The sequence below is a fragment of the Phragmites australis genome, chromosome 15 (assembly GCF_958298935.1).
Source record: "Phragmites australis chromosome 15, lpPhrAust1.1, whole genome shotgun sequence".
NCBI classification, from domain to species: domain Eukaryota; kingdom Viridiplantae; phylum Streptophyta; class Magnoliopsida; order Poales; family Poaceae; genus Phragmites; species Phragmites australis.
In genome coordinates, this window is record NC_084935.1 from 25,062,301 (window position 1) to 25,076,292 (window position 13,992).

A 13,992-nucleotide genomic window follows, 5' to 3' on the forward strand; every position below is an offset into this window, starting at 1 on the left:
CTTGTAAACTAAAGATAAAATCCACCCCGAGTTGAACTATACGCCGACAAGGATTAAATCCCAAGAAGACAAGACAACCTCAATGTTCTTGAGGAAAAAATGACTCAAGTGCTGATACGATCGGCATAAGACTAGCAAGCTCTCCGACGCTACCAGAACGTCCGGTAGAGATCCTTCCAACATGGAGATCTGGTTCTACTACTCGTATAGAGCCAAAAAAAAATAGCAACAAGCTATATCTGAAGTGGGAGGGTCCTCATAGGGTGGTCGAGTCTAATCGTTCAGGGTCGTATAGGTTAGCAATGGAGGATGGTCAAGTCCTTAAAAACACTTGAAATATCAACCATCTTCATAAGTTCTATGTGTAAGTACTTAGGATATATTTTGTAATCTTCTTCATCATATTACTAAAATAGTTCAATATATCTTGTTGCTTTTCAATATTGCACTCCAATACCTTAAGTGGAGAAAAACCACTATTCGGGTGCTTATGCAAAAGGGCGCGCTTTGAGTTATAGACTGTCTATCTGGGAACTTTTCCCCGATAACCAGTCGATGGCTTCATATGTATTATGTGCAAGTACTTGTTGTGCATGCCACAAAGCATTTTCTAACAAAAAGGGATGATAATCTAAAACCACCTTTTTATGGACTGTGAATATCCTTACTGAGTCCACGAGTGCCTATGACACTTTTCACTCAAGTTTGACTTAAGGCAATCCATGATGTACATCTCGACAAGTGGCTGCGAAATTTCCCAAACTAATCAGAAGGAACGTTTCAAACAACAATACACCAAAAATCAAGGAATCTATAATTATGTGATGACAGCAAAGATTTAATAGCACCCTAAATTGTCTCAATTAGGAAGAACGGCAGAATCTAAGACTCACAGCCAAACCAGTAGTAGCAGCAGCAAAAAGAAAACAACAACCCGATTTGCGATTGTTGTAGTAGATGCAGACCAACGACCAGCAGCACAAACCCAGACACTTGTGCAAATAACAGATGGGAAATCCACGCAAACAATAGCAGGATAGAAGATAACTTGGCTTACAAATATTGTGAATAAATGCAAACCAGCAGCCGTAAAAGCTCTCCAACCTGTGATTCCGAGGAACACGATCTAGAGACAAGAATTCCGATCGAATTCAACACGAGCCCAAGCCTGCTAACTTGATCACGATTTTCACAACCTATATGGATTGGCAACATGATACACACGATAGATGAGGGATTTTTTTAAACCTTTTTTAGTCTAATATTTTTAATAATAACCTATATCGGACTCATTATTCATTTAATTTTTTAACCCTTTTCGTCATGTCAATGGTCTTTGCATGATCAAACAGTATTGTCACACCAATGCATAAGGCGTGACATACTTTGCCACACTAGCACCGGAGCCAGGTCACATCGACATGCCTAAGTCCTTGTCGCGCCACTTGCTCTAGCACGACAGGCTTGTCATGCCATTTGGGATGGTACATCAAAGGCTAATACAAAGGCTGCACATGCCTCCTCCTTTCTTACTCACCTGAGCCCGACTATCTTCTATAGCTTCTCACCGGCAGCTACCCCTCCCCCAATATCACCTCAAATCCACGGTTGTGAGCCCTGATTCGAAGCACATTTTGTGGGAAAGGAGACAAGAAATTGTCTCCTCCATCCTTTCAGTTTTTTTTGTTTCTTTCATATATTTTACTGCATCTAGGGTAGCTAGGGTTTAGTATGTAGATTTTGAAATGTTGGATTTAAGGTTGGTTAGGGCTAGATCGGATGGTCACATTGCAGCATATGAGTGTATGAGTAAATATGTTTTGTTAGTAGATTCCCAGATATAATTTGTTAACTGCGATGTGATATGGTAGGAGTACCCAATGTAGAGTAGCAAGTTTTAATATAGTAGAGTGTATATGTGAAATTTTTTGCAACTATATATTAGACAAATTGTTGTTGATATTGGTTTTGTTTGATTGATGTCCCATTCGTAATGACTTGGTAATTATGCATTACTAGGGCATGGACTCTTTGTGGCGTAAATGTAAGTGAATGCACCGTCCCAAAGAAATGTATCCTGATGTGTCTTGCAAGGATTTTTCCGGTCGCTCCAACTCTTCTCATCCCCAACTGTGATTGTGGTAACCCTGCTGAGGTCATTCAGTCGAGACATCCTGACACGGCCGCCCAGGCTTATTACAGTTGAAGGGATTATCGTGTCAGTGTATATTAGTCCCTGCAAAGAAGCATGTGTCATTTTATATATTAATTGACATGATGTTTAAATATTTGCAGGAGGAGGAGAGACGCTACTTCTTTCAGTGGATTGATGAACCCCGAGATGTATGATTTGAGGATTTGCTTGTTCAAATATTTGCATGTTACTCATCCAATTGGGACCTTCAAGAGTTGGGTGTCTCCTCCAAACCCACCAAAAATGGCAAAGAAGGAGAAGGGGGAAGCTAGCACTAGGTGTGTCGTGAACCCCTCATTGTGCCATTGTGGTGTTCCATGCAAATTGCAACGTCCGCCGAAGGGTTTGACCTATACACCTTACTTCCAATGTGCGAAGCATGAAGTAAGTTGGTAATTGTAAAAGTTCAATATTATTATATGTATGGCAGTTTGTTTGATATGTCAAATTGTTCATGGTTGTAGAGAGGTTATTGCGTGTGCAACTTTTCGGAGTTTATTTACGGTCTGAAGTCCTACTAGCCGGAAGAAGAGGAAAAGAAGAAGGAGAAGATAACTCTTCCAAAGGTGTGGAAGTGTTGTTGTGGTGTGGACGCTTAGTATGATATAGTGCCCTCCGAACTTGGTGTTGGATGGTATTGTGGGCACGTGCATGGTGATTAGTTTTGTCCATATGTTCATTTGTCATGTTTTTCTCATGCATTAGCAATTGTGCAATGTTTTTTAATAGCTAAATTTTTTTAAATTCAGAATACGGGGATATGTAATTGGGAGACTTACCTTGACGAACTAGAGGTGCTGCATAAGATTAGCTGGCATCTTCAACGTCCCCATCTTGAGGTCCTTGTAAGTTATAAGGTGCCAGAAGGAAGAAACTCGTAAGCTATACATCGGAATGTACCCACCTAAGTTTGAAATGGCGAAGTGGAGAGAAAATCAATGCAACACGGTGCTTGAGTGGGAGGAAGATGACGACGACGACAACGAGTTGCTATATGATGGCAATGACTATTAGTATGTTTGAACAATGATGCAAGTGACTCTTTTGATCTGAACTTGTTGTATGTTATTTGGTGAATCGCATCATATTTCCTAGTAATTCATCTCTGATAATTTGAATGATATATGTTTCCCTTTGTTAAACCTACAGGAAAAATGGAAGATTTTGCAAATCCATGCAGATAAATGTGAAGATCTCACGAAAAGGAAGCCAATTGTACCGACAACAACTTGATTGGAGTTTCCATGAGGTTTGGAGGAGTCTGGTATGGTCAATGGTGATCGTACCACTTACCCATGGGTTCAGCTCATTAAACCTAATAACTTTAGTAAAGGAAGCTATGTCGAATGACTTCTAGAGGTGACACAAACCCTATTCTAGTGGTTATTTAAAGATGGCACCAATCTACATCAAAGGGGTGGCCACCAAGAGAAGAAGGAGAAACACTGGGAGAGAGAGATTCAGCCGTTGGCTTAGTTTCCACCATAGTTCATCCTTCCACCCCCATTAGATCCATTGTACTAGGCCACCGCCATAATCTCTCAGTGTAAACATTCATCGCATCAAGAAAGTTATTCAAATTTTCTTTCAATTGTGTTATTCATTTATTTGATGATAGTCTTCCTTGCTTTTATTATGAGTTACATTTCTATTGGGATGAGTGAGTAGTTCCCTTATGGATAGGGGCACTTAGGCGCCATGTAGTGCACTGTTAGTGTAGATTGGGAGTAGTTTTAACGTAGTCTTTTTCTATGCAGATCCTTTTGTTTGTCTCTCTCATTTCTCAGGTTTGTTTTGCCACAAATATGAGGATTAGGTACACAGAGGGAGGTGATGACTATGTGGAGGACCAAGTTGTAGATCGGGGCTCAGTGGCAGGGACAACCCCGCTGCAATGAAGAAGTTCTACATGGGATCAATGGTACAACCACGGCACGTAACGCATTATTTTGGTACCCGTCCTTTAATGGATGTGTATGGCGATGTTATCGTGCACTGAAGGATGATCGTTTATGTCCAATGACCCACATGAGAGACCGGAGGGCAGGAGGAGATTAGGTTGTGCCACCCAAGTGATAAGCATATTTAATTCCTACGGTTGATATTTACTTTTATTAATTTATTAAGTTGTAGACCATCTCTTGATTTGCACAACCAATTAGCTACATGGTACCAACGTGTCATCTACCCTACTTTTAATTATTGTTGCAATCCTCGTTAATTTCATAATTGTTTATTTATCATATTTAAAAGTGGTAGTTTTATTCAAGTATTTTAGATTTAGGGTTTTCTATTTACAAGCAATTAATCCCCTTACATTACAACCAAAGTGATAAGTGATTGCAGGACAAGACCACGATGCAAGCTTGGTAGGCCAACTATCTCTCTGCGGGATCGATATTTAAATCTAAGGTCACTCTAGAGATTTCATGTTGCATGTTCTTCATAGTGACATTAGAAAAACAACCGCATATAACAAGGACACAACACAAAGAAAGCACCTAGTTGCATTAAACTTATCAACATCGTCATCTTCTTCATTCAAACTTATCAACATCAGAATACCACATCCCTAACATTCACTATTGATAGGATGCTTAGCCTACAAGAAATTTCGACCACCACCTCTGTGCAACTCACTTGCGAACCTTGAACAATCTCCATGTGCATCTTCCAATCTACCTCTGATGCCAACTTCATGAGCACATAGTATGCCCTTGCCTTGCCAATATCAAACTGATCATGCATTACTACTTCACCATCCCCTACTCCACAAATAAACTTCGACTGAAGCTGTGAAGCTAGGTCATCATAAGATTGGGGGATTCACAAATAATTCAGTACATTATTTCAGTTTTTCAAACTCGCCATTTTCATCAATTGTGATGCCGAAAAATTACAGACTAAATAATCCATCTACAAAAGACAACCAACAATGTTATATCTTTATTGCAAAATATGCAACTACTCATAAGGTTCATATAGTGACATTTGTATCCACAAATATTTCATTAAATATCGAATCTTTGTTATACACCAGCATTTAATATACACTAGCCATTTCAACAATTTAGACCAACATAAACACCATGCATATACATATATACTAGGCAATCCATGACATACAACACAAATGCCACATGCAACTAATTCTACAAGTCAAAGAAGCCAACAGACAACTAATTGTGATGCGATGTAACTTCCGATCGAGCCAAATCCTAATATATTTCACAAATCTTGAAATTCTTCCTAAACTCTAGGTCACCTAAATCATCTCAAATCTACGAAATCGAGTAACAAAAACAGAAGAGGACGAAGGATATACATTCCTAGATCCACCCTCCATGAAATGCATTTCACATCCGGCCTCAAAACCATGGATTTGGGGTGGGAGGGGCGGCCAACAGTGAGAGTCAGGCTCGGTGAGAAAAAAGAGAGAAGGCACCCGCGTCCTTAACACGCTAGCCGGCCTGGCGTGACAAATCTGTCACGCCAAAACATGTGGCGCATCAAAGCCTCAGCCACGTCGGCATGACCTGGCTCCCGTGCTAACATGGCATGACCAAACACTATTGTCATGCCAAGACCACCAGCGTGATTAAAAGGGTTATAAGATGAAAAATAGGTCTGGTATAAGATATTATTAAAATATTATACTCATGTTCTAGATGAGGAGGGAATCACCATTCTCTAGGGTTTCTACCCATGACAGCAAACACACGCCGAAAGCTAACCTGCGTTTACAAGAGCTGCCAGCATATGGTTATGACTCACGCTCAACATGTATTTATTAAAATAATGCGGCTACTACCCTAATACTACTACTTAACTTGGCCAGCATGACTAAGCATAGAAAGCTCACACGCTTACATATACTAGGAATCAGGCACTGTTTTATACACGTAAAATTAATAATATTATGACGAAAGTTAAAAAAAATGCATGAGAAAAATAATTGAAAAACAAAAAACTGAGAATGTGTCTCTATAGATAGAAGGAAATAATGGTGTATTAATATTTTTTAATGTTGATAGTACCTATTAATTGCATGTTTCTAAATTAGCTCAAAGTTTTCAAAAAATTGAGTGAAGGAGATAGGGGACCAACTTCGATTGTGTATCATTTGATCGTGTAAGATGTATGTAAAGATCATTCAGATCTATCATAACTCATCTATTTTATAGGAATATAAATGAAATTAGAGCAAATGGATATTTTACTTCTTACATCAGGCGGCTTCTCTTCTTTCTTGCTCAAATTAGCTCATGTAAATAAAGTTTTACACGGCGCGCATATATAACGTCAGCAGCTATGGACTTATCCTTGATATTCTTGCCATGCGACTTCTCCTTGATATTCTGCCATGCTTTGCATCAAAAGAAAATGCACCCAGCTGAATAGAAATTTTAGAGGAACCAATGCAAGGATTTTCAGAATTGATATTTGGAGAAGTGATAGTCACATCAATGTGTGCTCTGTTCGGGCAACAATGACTCTTTACATGTTTTCAAAGTCCACCTCCGTTTCGTCTCCGACGACATCCTCACCATCAGTTTCATTTCTGTAGCCCGCCTTCACGTTAATTCAGCTCTCCAGCTCTCCGTTCGCCCCTACCCTAATCTAGCTCACCAAGTATCCTCCGTCATCCGTGACCAGCACCTATCTGTCTTCTCAGGAGCTATTTTAAGCCTAGCAACGGGAAAAACCTCCCAAAACATCCCCTTTCAAACCTAAAGCTCACCAGCGGTGTGAAAATGACATGGCCCAAAATCACTCGAGATTTCGGGCCTCTGAACATAAGATCATGGCCAAGGGCTTCCTTTCAGGGCTCAGATTTCCATCGTGAAAGGATTTTTTTTTGTTCTTTTTAGCGTTCCAACGGTTTCCCTTTATAGTTCCCGTCACGAAGGGATTCCCAAGATTATTCTCTTTAGGACGGGATTATCTCTTTTTTCTTCGTGATTCCTTTCAAAATGAAGCTGTTAGAGATGAGAGAAAATAAAGAAAATAAGAATTAAGAAAGAAATTAGGAAAAAAAAATGAAATAAAAAGAATATAATTAGATATGGTCTAAAAAGCGAAACGTGATATACACATTTCCAACAAAGCCATTATAGCACCTGTCACCTGTGCAATACTAGCAGGACTGCTAGCCACTGGTATGCTACAGAACCTCGTTGCCATACAATATTCCCTGCTCTCGCAATAACTCGCTGCTCATTGATCTATCTACTTCTTCGTCTCCGATTTATTACACCGTGCTAACTGCTGATCTGCTACTACTAGCTTGCGCATCAATGATTTATTGCTGCTGCTCACCTGTCCCTCTCCTCGCCTCCCCTTTAAATCCTCGCGCTCCTCGTCCCCGGAACCCCGACCACCGTACTCACCGCAGCCATCTTGCAGAGCTAGCTAGGTACAAGGATCGTATAGTAATAGCGCCAATGGCCAAGTGGTGGTGCATCGCCTCCCTGCTGCTCTGCCTCGCCGTGGCGGCCGCGACGGCTGCCAGGACCGTGCCCCGAGACGACTGCGACACCGCCACCTTCGAGGCCGCCACGGGCGACAACACCAACGCCGGCGCCGTGGGCGAGGCCAAGACGGCCGACGTCTTTGGCGGGAGCAACGGCGGCGGCCTCTTCGGTGGCGTCCACGGGCCGCTCGGCGGGGGCGCCGCCGGGTTCGGCCTGTTCGGAGGGGCCATCGCTGGCGCCGGGCCGTTCGGCGGGTTTGGGGGCGGCGGCGGCCTCGGCGGGGGAGGTGGCGGCGGCGGCGGCGGCGGCGGCGTGCCTTAAGGTGCACGCATGGCTGGAGCAGGTGTGCGGACGTAGCACGTACCGCATGCGTGCATGCCTTGTTGCGCGTAATAAGATGTGGGGCGTCCACGTATATGCATATGGCTCGTACGTACGTGTTAAGCATTGTCATTAGCTGTGTCTCAGAGCATTATAAGAGAGTGTCTATGTACGTAACTAGGCAGTGCCGTGTATTAAGCTGAGAGAGCATATGTACGTATCGTACGTGTAGAATGTATTTGTCGGATCGTGTCCTGAGCTGCTGTGCTGTACTTGTACCCCTTGATTCGTTCAGCATCGAGCTACTGTTGCTAGCATCACTGCCTTCCGTTATGATCGTACTCACCTAGCTTTGACGTGTGCGACGAGTGGCTATGATTTAGGTCAATTTTCAGATAAAAAATAATAAAAACTTTGACAGATGTCATTTGTCATGTGCTTGTTTTTTAGCGACGAATCTGAGTCGTTCAATCTTAATTCGTTGGTCCTCAATTTTTTCTTCTACCTCTGATTTCCAATATGTTCTTATTTTGCCTCAGTCGCTTCGCCCTCGTGCCGCCCACCTCCTCCAATCTCTGAGGACATCCCAGCCGCTACCGCCCATCGTCGCGCTAACTAATTTATTTTTAGTTCCCTTACTGCCAACCTCGCCCACCGCCTGCGGCTCCGATGACGCCATCGCCACGCCACAGCCTACTGTCGGTCCGATCACTACTCAATCTTTCTCTAACATTTAGAGTCACCAGTGAATCTAGAACCCTAATCTCTCTTAAACTTGTCGACGTTCACACTAACGCCAAAAACCGAAAGTGTGATTTCAGACGCATAAAGATTAGAACTTATGTTATCTGTCTCTTCATCTTTTACTTTTTTAGCGTGGCACCTAAAAAGATCCCCGAAAAGGCACTACTCCTCATCAGCTGCGCCCGTGACGCGCGCTATTTGCGTACCTGCCGGCGTGCCGCGCCCGCTGGCTCTGCAGCGAAACAGAGCTTGGCTCACGCGCCGCGCTTGACCTCTGTCACAATTCACAGCGAGATATCGCGCTGGCCCTTTTGGCTGGCGCATGGGGCCCCACGCCCAGGTGGGCGATGCGGCAATGCCACTGACCCCACGTTGTACAGCTCGGCTTGACAGCGTGGCACTTGGGTGGGGACCTGCTGCCATGAACGCCGAGCCGCACATTTTGCAACTCCTCGGTTCAGAGTCCTCGAGAGATCGCAGACGCCGTAGATCCAATAACCCTTTCACCTCCGAACTATATTTCGTAGGTTAATATAGGGTAATTGAAGTATCTATTTTAATCTAAAATGTAAATAAGATGGTTTAGTCAAACATCTGTGATGTATTCTCAGCTCCACGAAGACCTAGAGGCAGAGATATCCAGCTCCCCACATGCCTGTGCCTGTGGATCGATCTATCGATCCCACCGATCGCTTTGTTAGATGAGTCAAATTAAAGTGGGCCACCGAACCAAATGGTCGTTTGGAATTTTGGATCGTAGATGGCCGAAGACCACCTGGTGAGGAGGCAATTTAATTGGTGAGGCCATGTCAGGAAAAAATATATTGGTAAGGACCTCAACTTGATGTCCCTATTTTGTACAAATTTAAGATGCAGATTCATATACAACACAACACATCAGCACAACAGATTTTTTAAAGATTACAGGTCTCCTAACCAGAAAAATTGCCTACCTGGAACCAAGCACAACCTTTGCCCCTAAAAAAAAATGGATCCCCTACGAAGCCACAGATGAAAAATCAACTTACTGTTCAATCGGAATCACAGATGAAAAATCGACATTATTTCTTTCTACGATTGAACAGTGCGCCAAGCCAATGATCTGGAGCAAACGTAGTAACATCTACTGATATAGCATAATGAAAGAGGGTAGCATACAAGCTATACATGCATATAGTAGCATCCAAAAATACACGACACTCCCGACCCATTAACCCAGTCACTATCCAACCAACAGCAATCAACCATGAACACTCAGGATCACCAAGAATCAGCGCAGGACTCACAACTAACAGGACAAAAAAAAACAGATGGTCTTTTCGCCAGTGGTAGCCACGTCGCGATCTGTGTGTCCCACCCTCCTCACTTGCACTTGAAGCCATGGCACACCGACAGGATGATTATGAGGATGAGGGCGATGATTATGCCAAGGACAATAAGCTTGATCTTCATGTTTTGCAGCCACATCTTTCTTCGCACCTTTGTACCCTGCTGTCTGAAATCTTGTGCCTGCAAACCGTATATTTAAATTCTCGCTAAGTAACAGTATACAGATTGGCATATACGAATAGGTCTTGCTATTTCTTTCCCCAATTCTCAAATGTACAAGCTAAATAGGCAAACTCAGAGATCAAATATCAGCGCCAAATAGAAGATTTGGGCCACTGAGATCTCAAATTATTATTAGCAAGTCGGACAGCTATGGATGGTAGGGACACATGCAAGGTGAAGCATAGAAACATACCAGGTCAGAAGTTACTGTTAGTTAGCTAACAAAAATAACAAATTATGCTTAATGCTTAACCAGTGAAATAGGAACTGCGCATATCTTCAAGCAAGCAGTCAGTGCCAATTATGTCAGTGAATTAGGTAACAGATGGCGAGTCAGTAACAAAACACTTACCAAATCTGTCGGAATCATTATATAGGTATGTTGAGGTCCATATTAAACAGTTTAGGCAGAGATCAACTTAGGAAGTATAACATAGTATTTCTACATATAAAAGAGCATGCTAGTCATTGGACAGAAAATTGTAACATAGTACTTCTTGCTCTTTGAGACAGTAATGTGTCATAACATGAACGCTTCACCTTGAAAGCATATCAGGGTATTCCTACATATATACTGGCATGCTTGTCATCTGACAGAAAATTGAAAGCTGGATTAGACTACAGGATTTGTTGATCTTTAAACAATTTTTCACAACATGAATGTTCAACAAAATAACTTAACATTACAGCAATCATGACATTTCAACTAATAAAGCAGCACCTGTTCTAGTGATATTTTTTTAACACAAATGAAGACATCTCTATTACAGTAATAATTACATTTCAACCAACAGCACCATCATAACTCCAGTACTGGCACTTTAGGAGGATCAGGATGGGGAAGAACATCTAGGACTTATGCGACATAATTCATTATGCACTAAAATAAAGAGTCGAGATTATACCCAGACCATTCGCCTGTCTCATTCTCATGGCGAAAGATCCATGCTAACTTCTGTTGGCAATTTCTCTTAACAATCTCATAAAGTTTATAAATTCAGGTGACAGATAAAAAGATTCCATGTTTAATCTCTTGGATCAACGCAACAGTTACATGCAAAATTATATGCACTAATGTGGACATCACAAAGGAATCCATTACCTGAGAACGCAGGTTTTCAGTCTTGTCGACAAGCAGTTCAATCTTCTCACCACGGTCAAGAACCTGAATATCAAAATTGTAATAAGGAATCAGGAAGAATATTTGAGAAGTACCATCATTTTCCAGCATAATGCATATCTTCCTGTGGATGAGTTAAAATAGTACCTTCTCAATGTTTTCCATCATAACACCTTTGACTTCTGAGACTTGGGCCTTCACCTTGGCAAGCTTGCTGATCTCCTCAGGGTGGTCCACACAATACTGCATGTGCTCTTTAAGTTTTGATCTGTAAACAGTATAGATAAATTGATGTTGGTCAAAGGGGGCAGGGGTACCGTAAGATTGATTATCATATAAACAGAAAAAAGAACACACCCGAACTCCCTGTTCAGGCTGTTTGCTGCAGCAGTAGCTGCTTTGCCACCACCATATCTTTTGGTGAAGTCTTCCTTTATTCTGTCCAGGAAAGCTATGGGGATTTGTCGCCCAACTGATTCGACAGCAACGACGCAGTATGCTATAGAAAAGCAAACAATTTTATTATGAACACGTGCTACAAGTATTGGATGAAGAGAAAGCAATCATCAACATACAAGTGCAGTGATACTTTTCAAGTTTAACTATGAAGAAATTTCACAATGGATAGGTCACAAAATCAATATATGGTGACATTGGTTTCAAGGTAATCTAAGAACAATTAGGAAAGAATAGACGACAGCAATACAAACTTCTATTAAGTAGTACATGGCACTACTTACAGCAATCTAAAGATACAGGATTTGTTTGTTTCCTACTTCTGGTTCTGCTTCTGCTGTTGCAGAAGCCAGAACAAATAGGGTTTTGGAGAAGTGGCTTCTGGCTGGTTCTGGAGAAGTGGCTAGAAACCTGCTTATGAGGAAAATGAACTAAAGCTGATAATCTCGCTGAGAGACGCTTTTCTGAGAAGCTATGTGCTGAAAAACCAAAAATTTATTGTAGAAGCTAACAATCTATTTCCAAAAGCTTTTCAGACAAGCCAACACTACAGCTTTTCAAAAAAGCACAAAAGCAGAAGCTCAAACAAACAAACCCTCAGTACTTTACATAACAAGTTACTTCATTTGTTCTGAAGCAATGCAATTACTACACGATAGACTGCAGCCTATTTTGTTATCAAAATACCAAACCGAAATTCAGTTGAAGTATAGTCATGACATTAGGCCCTGTTTGACACATCTTATTGCTGCCTTCTACTTCTCAGAAACCATAAGCTGAAACAAACAGAGTTCTGAAAAGCTGGCTTTTGAAAAACTGAAAAGCTGGCTTACGATGAAATAAATTAAAAGCTGATAAACTGGCACCGCCAAAAGCCAAAAGTCATAAGTAGCTTTCAGCAAAAGCCCATAACTTTTAGTTATGCTAAACATGACCATAAGCTACCATTAACAGTAATGACAATCTAATGACCACAAACAAAAGCATGATAGCACGAATCACTTCATACGTATCGATAGGTCAGAGTATTATCCCCCACAAACGCTTGGCAACAACACACCCGGCTGCGAGTGCAGTCACACAGAACTCCCACCAATCCGTGATGTGATAAGGTTCCCGAAAATAAAGGCTTCGAATCTCTGCTATCCAAAACATACCTCAGCAGATGCAACGGGCCTAAATTTTCTGCCACATACCGTGCAATCATACATGGAAATATCCGGGCACCCCTAAAAATACCATTTCCTCCCAAAGCACATCTCAACTTGAACTGAAGCTCAAACCGCTACTCCGCTTGCTAAGCTTAAGCAACAACCCGCACAACGCAGATTAGACTCGAAGCAAACGCTGAATCGGAACCAACCACTCGAGACGAACAAACCTAACCGAGCAGATCGAGCGACACCCGCGAGATCTACGTGAGGGAAACCCCGAATCGATCCCCCTACGGCAGATCCAAGCGGAACCAAGCGGATCGGACCGGGGGGAGGGGGACTCACTGAAGCCGTCCTCGACGAGGTAGTTGAAGGTGTGGCCGTCGCAGTTGTAGGTGAACTTGTTGTTGGTGGCGGGGAGCTTCTGCAGGCACTGGGCCGCGATGGTGGTGAAGTTGCCGGTGAACTCGGTGTACTCGGCGAGCACCACCGTGCCCCGCGCCACGAACGCGTAGATCAGCGACTGCTGCCCCATCGCCTGCTCCTCGCCTCAGCTCCCTCCCTGACTTCACGCCTCCCTCTCTTCGCCGCCGCAGGAGCGGTGGTGGAGCTCGCCTGAGGAAGGGGTGGGGGAAGGAGGAGGGGGAAGAGGAGGAGGAGGGGAGAAAGGGGAAGGCGGCGGTGGGAATGGTGGAGGGCGTGAAAAAGCAAAGGGGAGGAAGAAATCGAATTCGGAGGCGGGTGGGGACGCGCGGGGCTTTTGCGACTTGGTCCTCGGCGGGTCGCGGTATTATGGATCGGCCCCTGCTTTGACCCGTTTCGCGATTTCTCGCGCTTATCCGATCTCTGCCACGTCTAACGCGTATCGGCGTTTGAATACATGTCTCCGAGCGTGGGGTTGGAGGTTTTGTTTCCTTTCTAGTAGCTGTATTTCTAGAAGTTGTGAAAGAAAAAAACACCTCCCATAACTCGTAAGCA

General features: G+C 42.8%; 2 protein-coding genes across 3 annotated transcripts; one reads left to right on the forward strand and one right to left on the reverse strand.

Annotated features, from left to right (window-relative positions):
• The first annotated feature begins 7,352 nt into the window (after nucleotides 1-7,352).
• LOC133892233 (glycine-rich cell wall structural protein-like) lies at nucleotides 7,353-9,004 on the forward strand. Its single transcript, XM_062332931.1, has 2 exons — nucleotides 7,353-7,945; nucleotides 8,865-9,004. The coding sequence occupies exons 1-2, from the start codon at nucleotides 7,492-7,494 to the stop codon at nucleotides 9,002-9,004; spliced, it is 594 nt and encodes a 197-aa protein (XP_062188915.1). The 5' UTR covers nucleotides 7,353-7,491.
• Nucleotides 9,005-9,836: 832 nt separating this feature from the next.
• Nucleotides 9,837-13,772, reverse strand: LOC133892400 (vesicle-associated membrane protein 721). Of its 2 annotated transcripts, none has more exons than XM_062333150.1 (5): nucleotides 13,360-13,769; nucleotides 11,762-11,903; nucleotides 11,552-11,672; nucleotides 11,387-11,449; nucleotides 9,837-10,242 (listed from the first exon to the last, which is right to left on the reverse strand). In XM_062333150.1, exons 1-5 carry the CDS (start codon nucleotides 13,547-13,549, stop codon nucleotides 10,096-10,098), a joined length of 663 nt encoding a protein of 220 aa, XP_062189134.1. In that variant the 5' UTR covers nucleotides 13,550-13,769; the 3' UTR covers nucleotides 9,837-10,095. The 2 variants fall into 2 exon arrangements, with proteins under 2 accessions (XP_062189134.1, XP_062189135.1); XM_062333151.1 differs by lacking the exon at nucleotides 9,837-10,242 and adding an exon at nucleotides 10,265-10,874 and having other exon boundaries at nucleotides 13,360-13,772.
• Nucleotides 13,773-13,992: the final 220 nt, after the last annotated feature.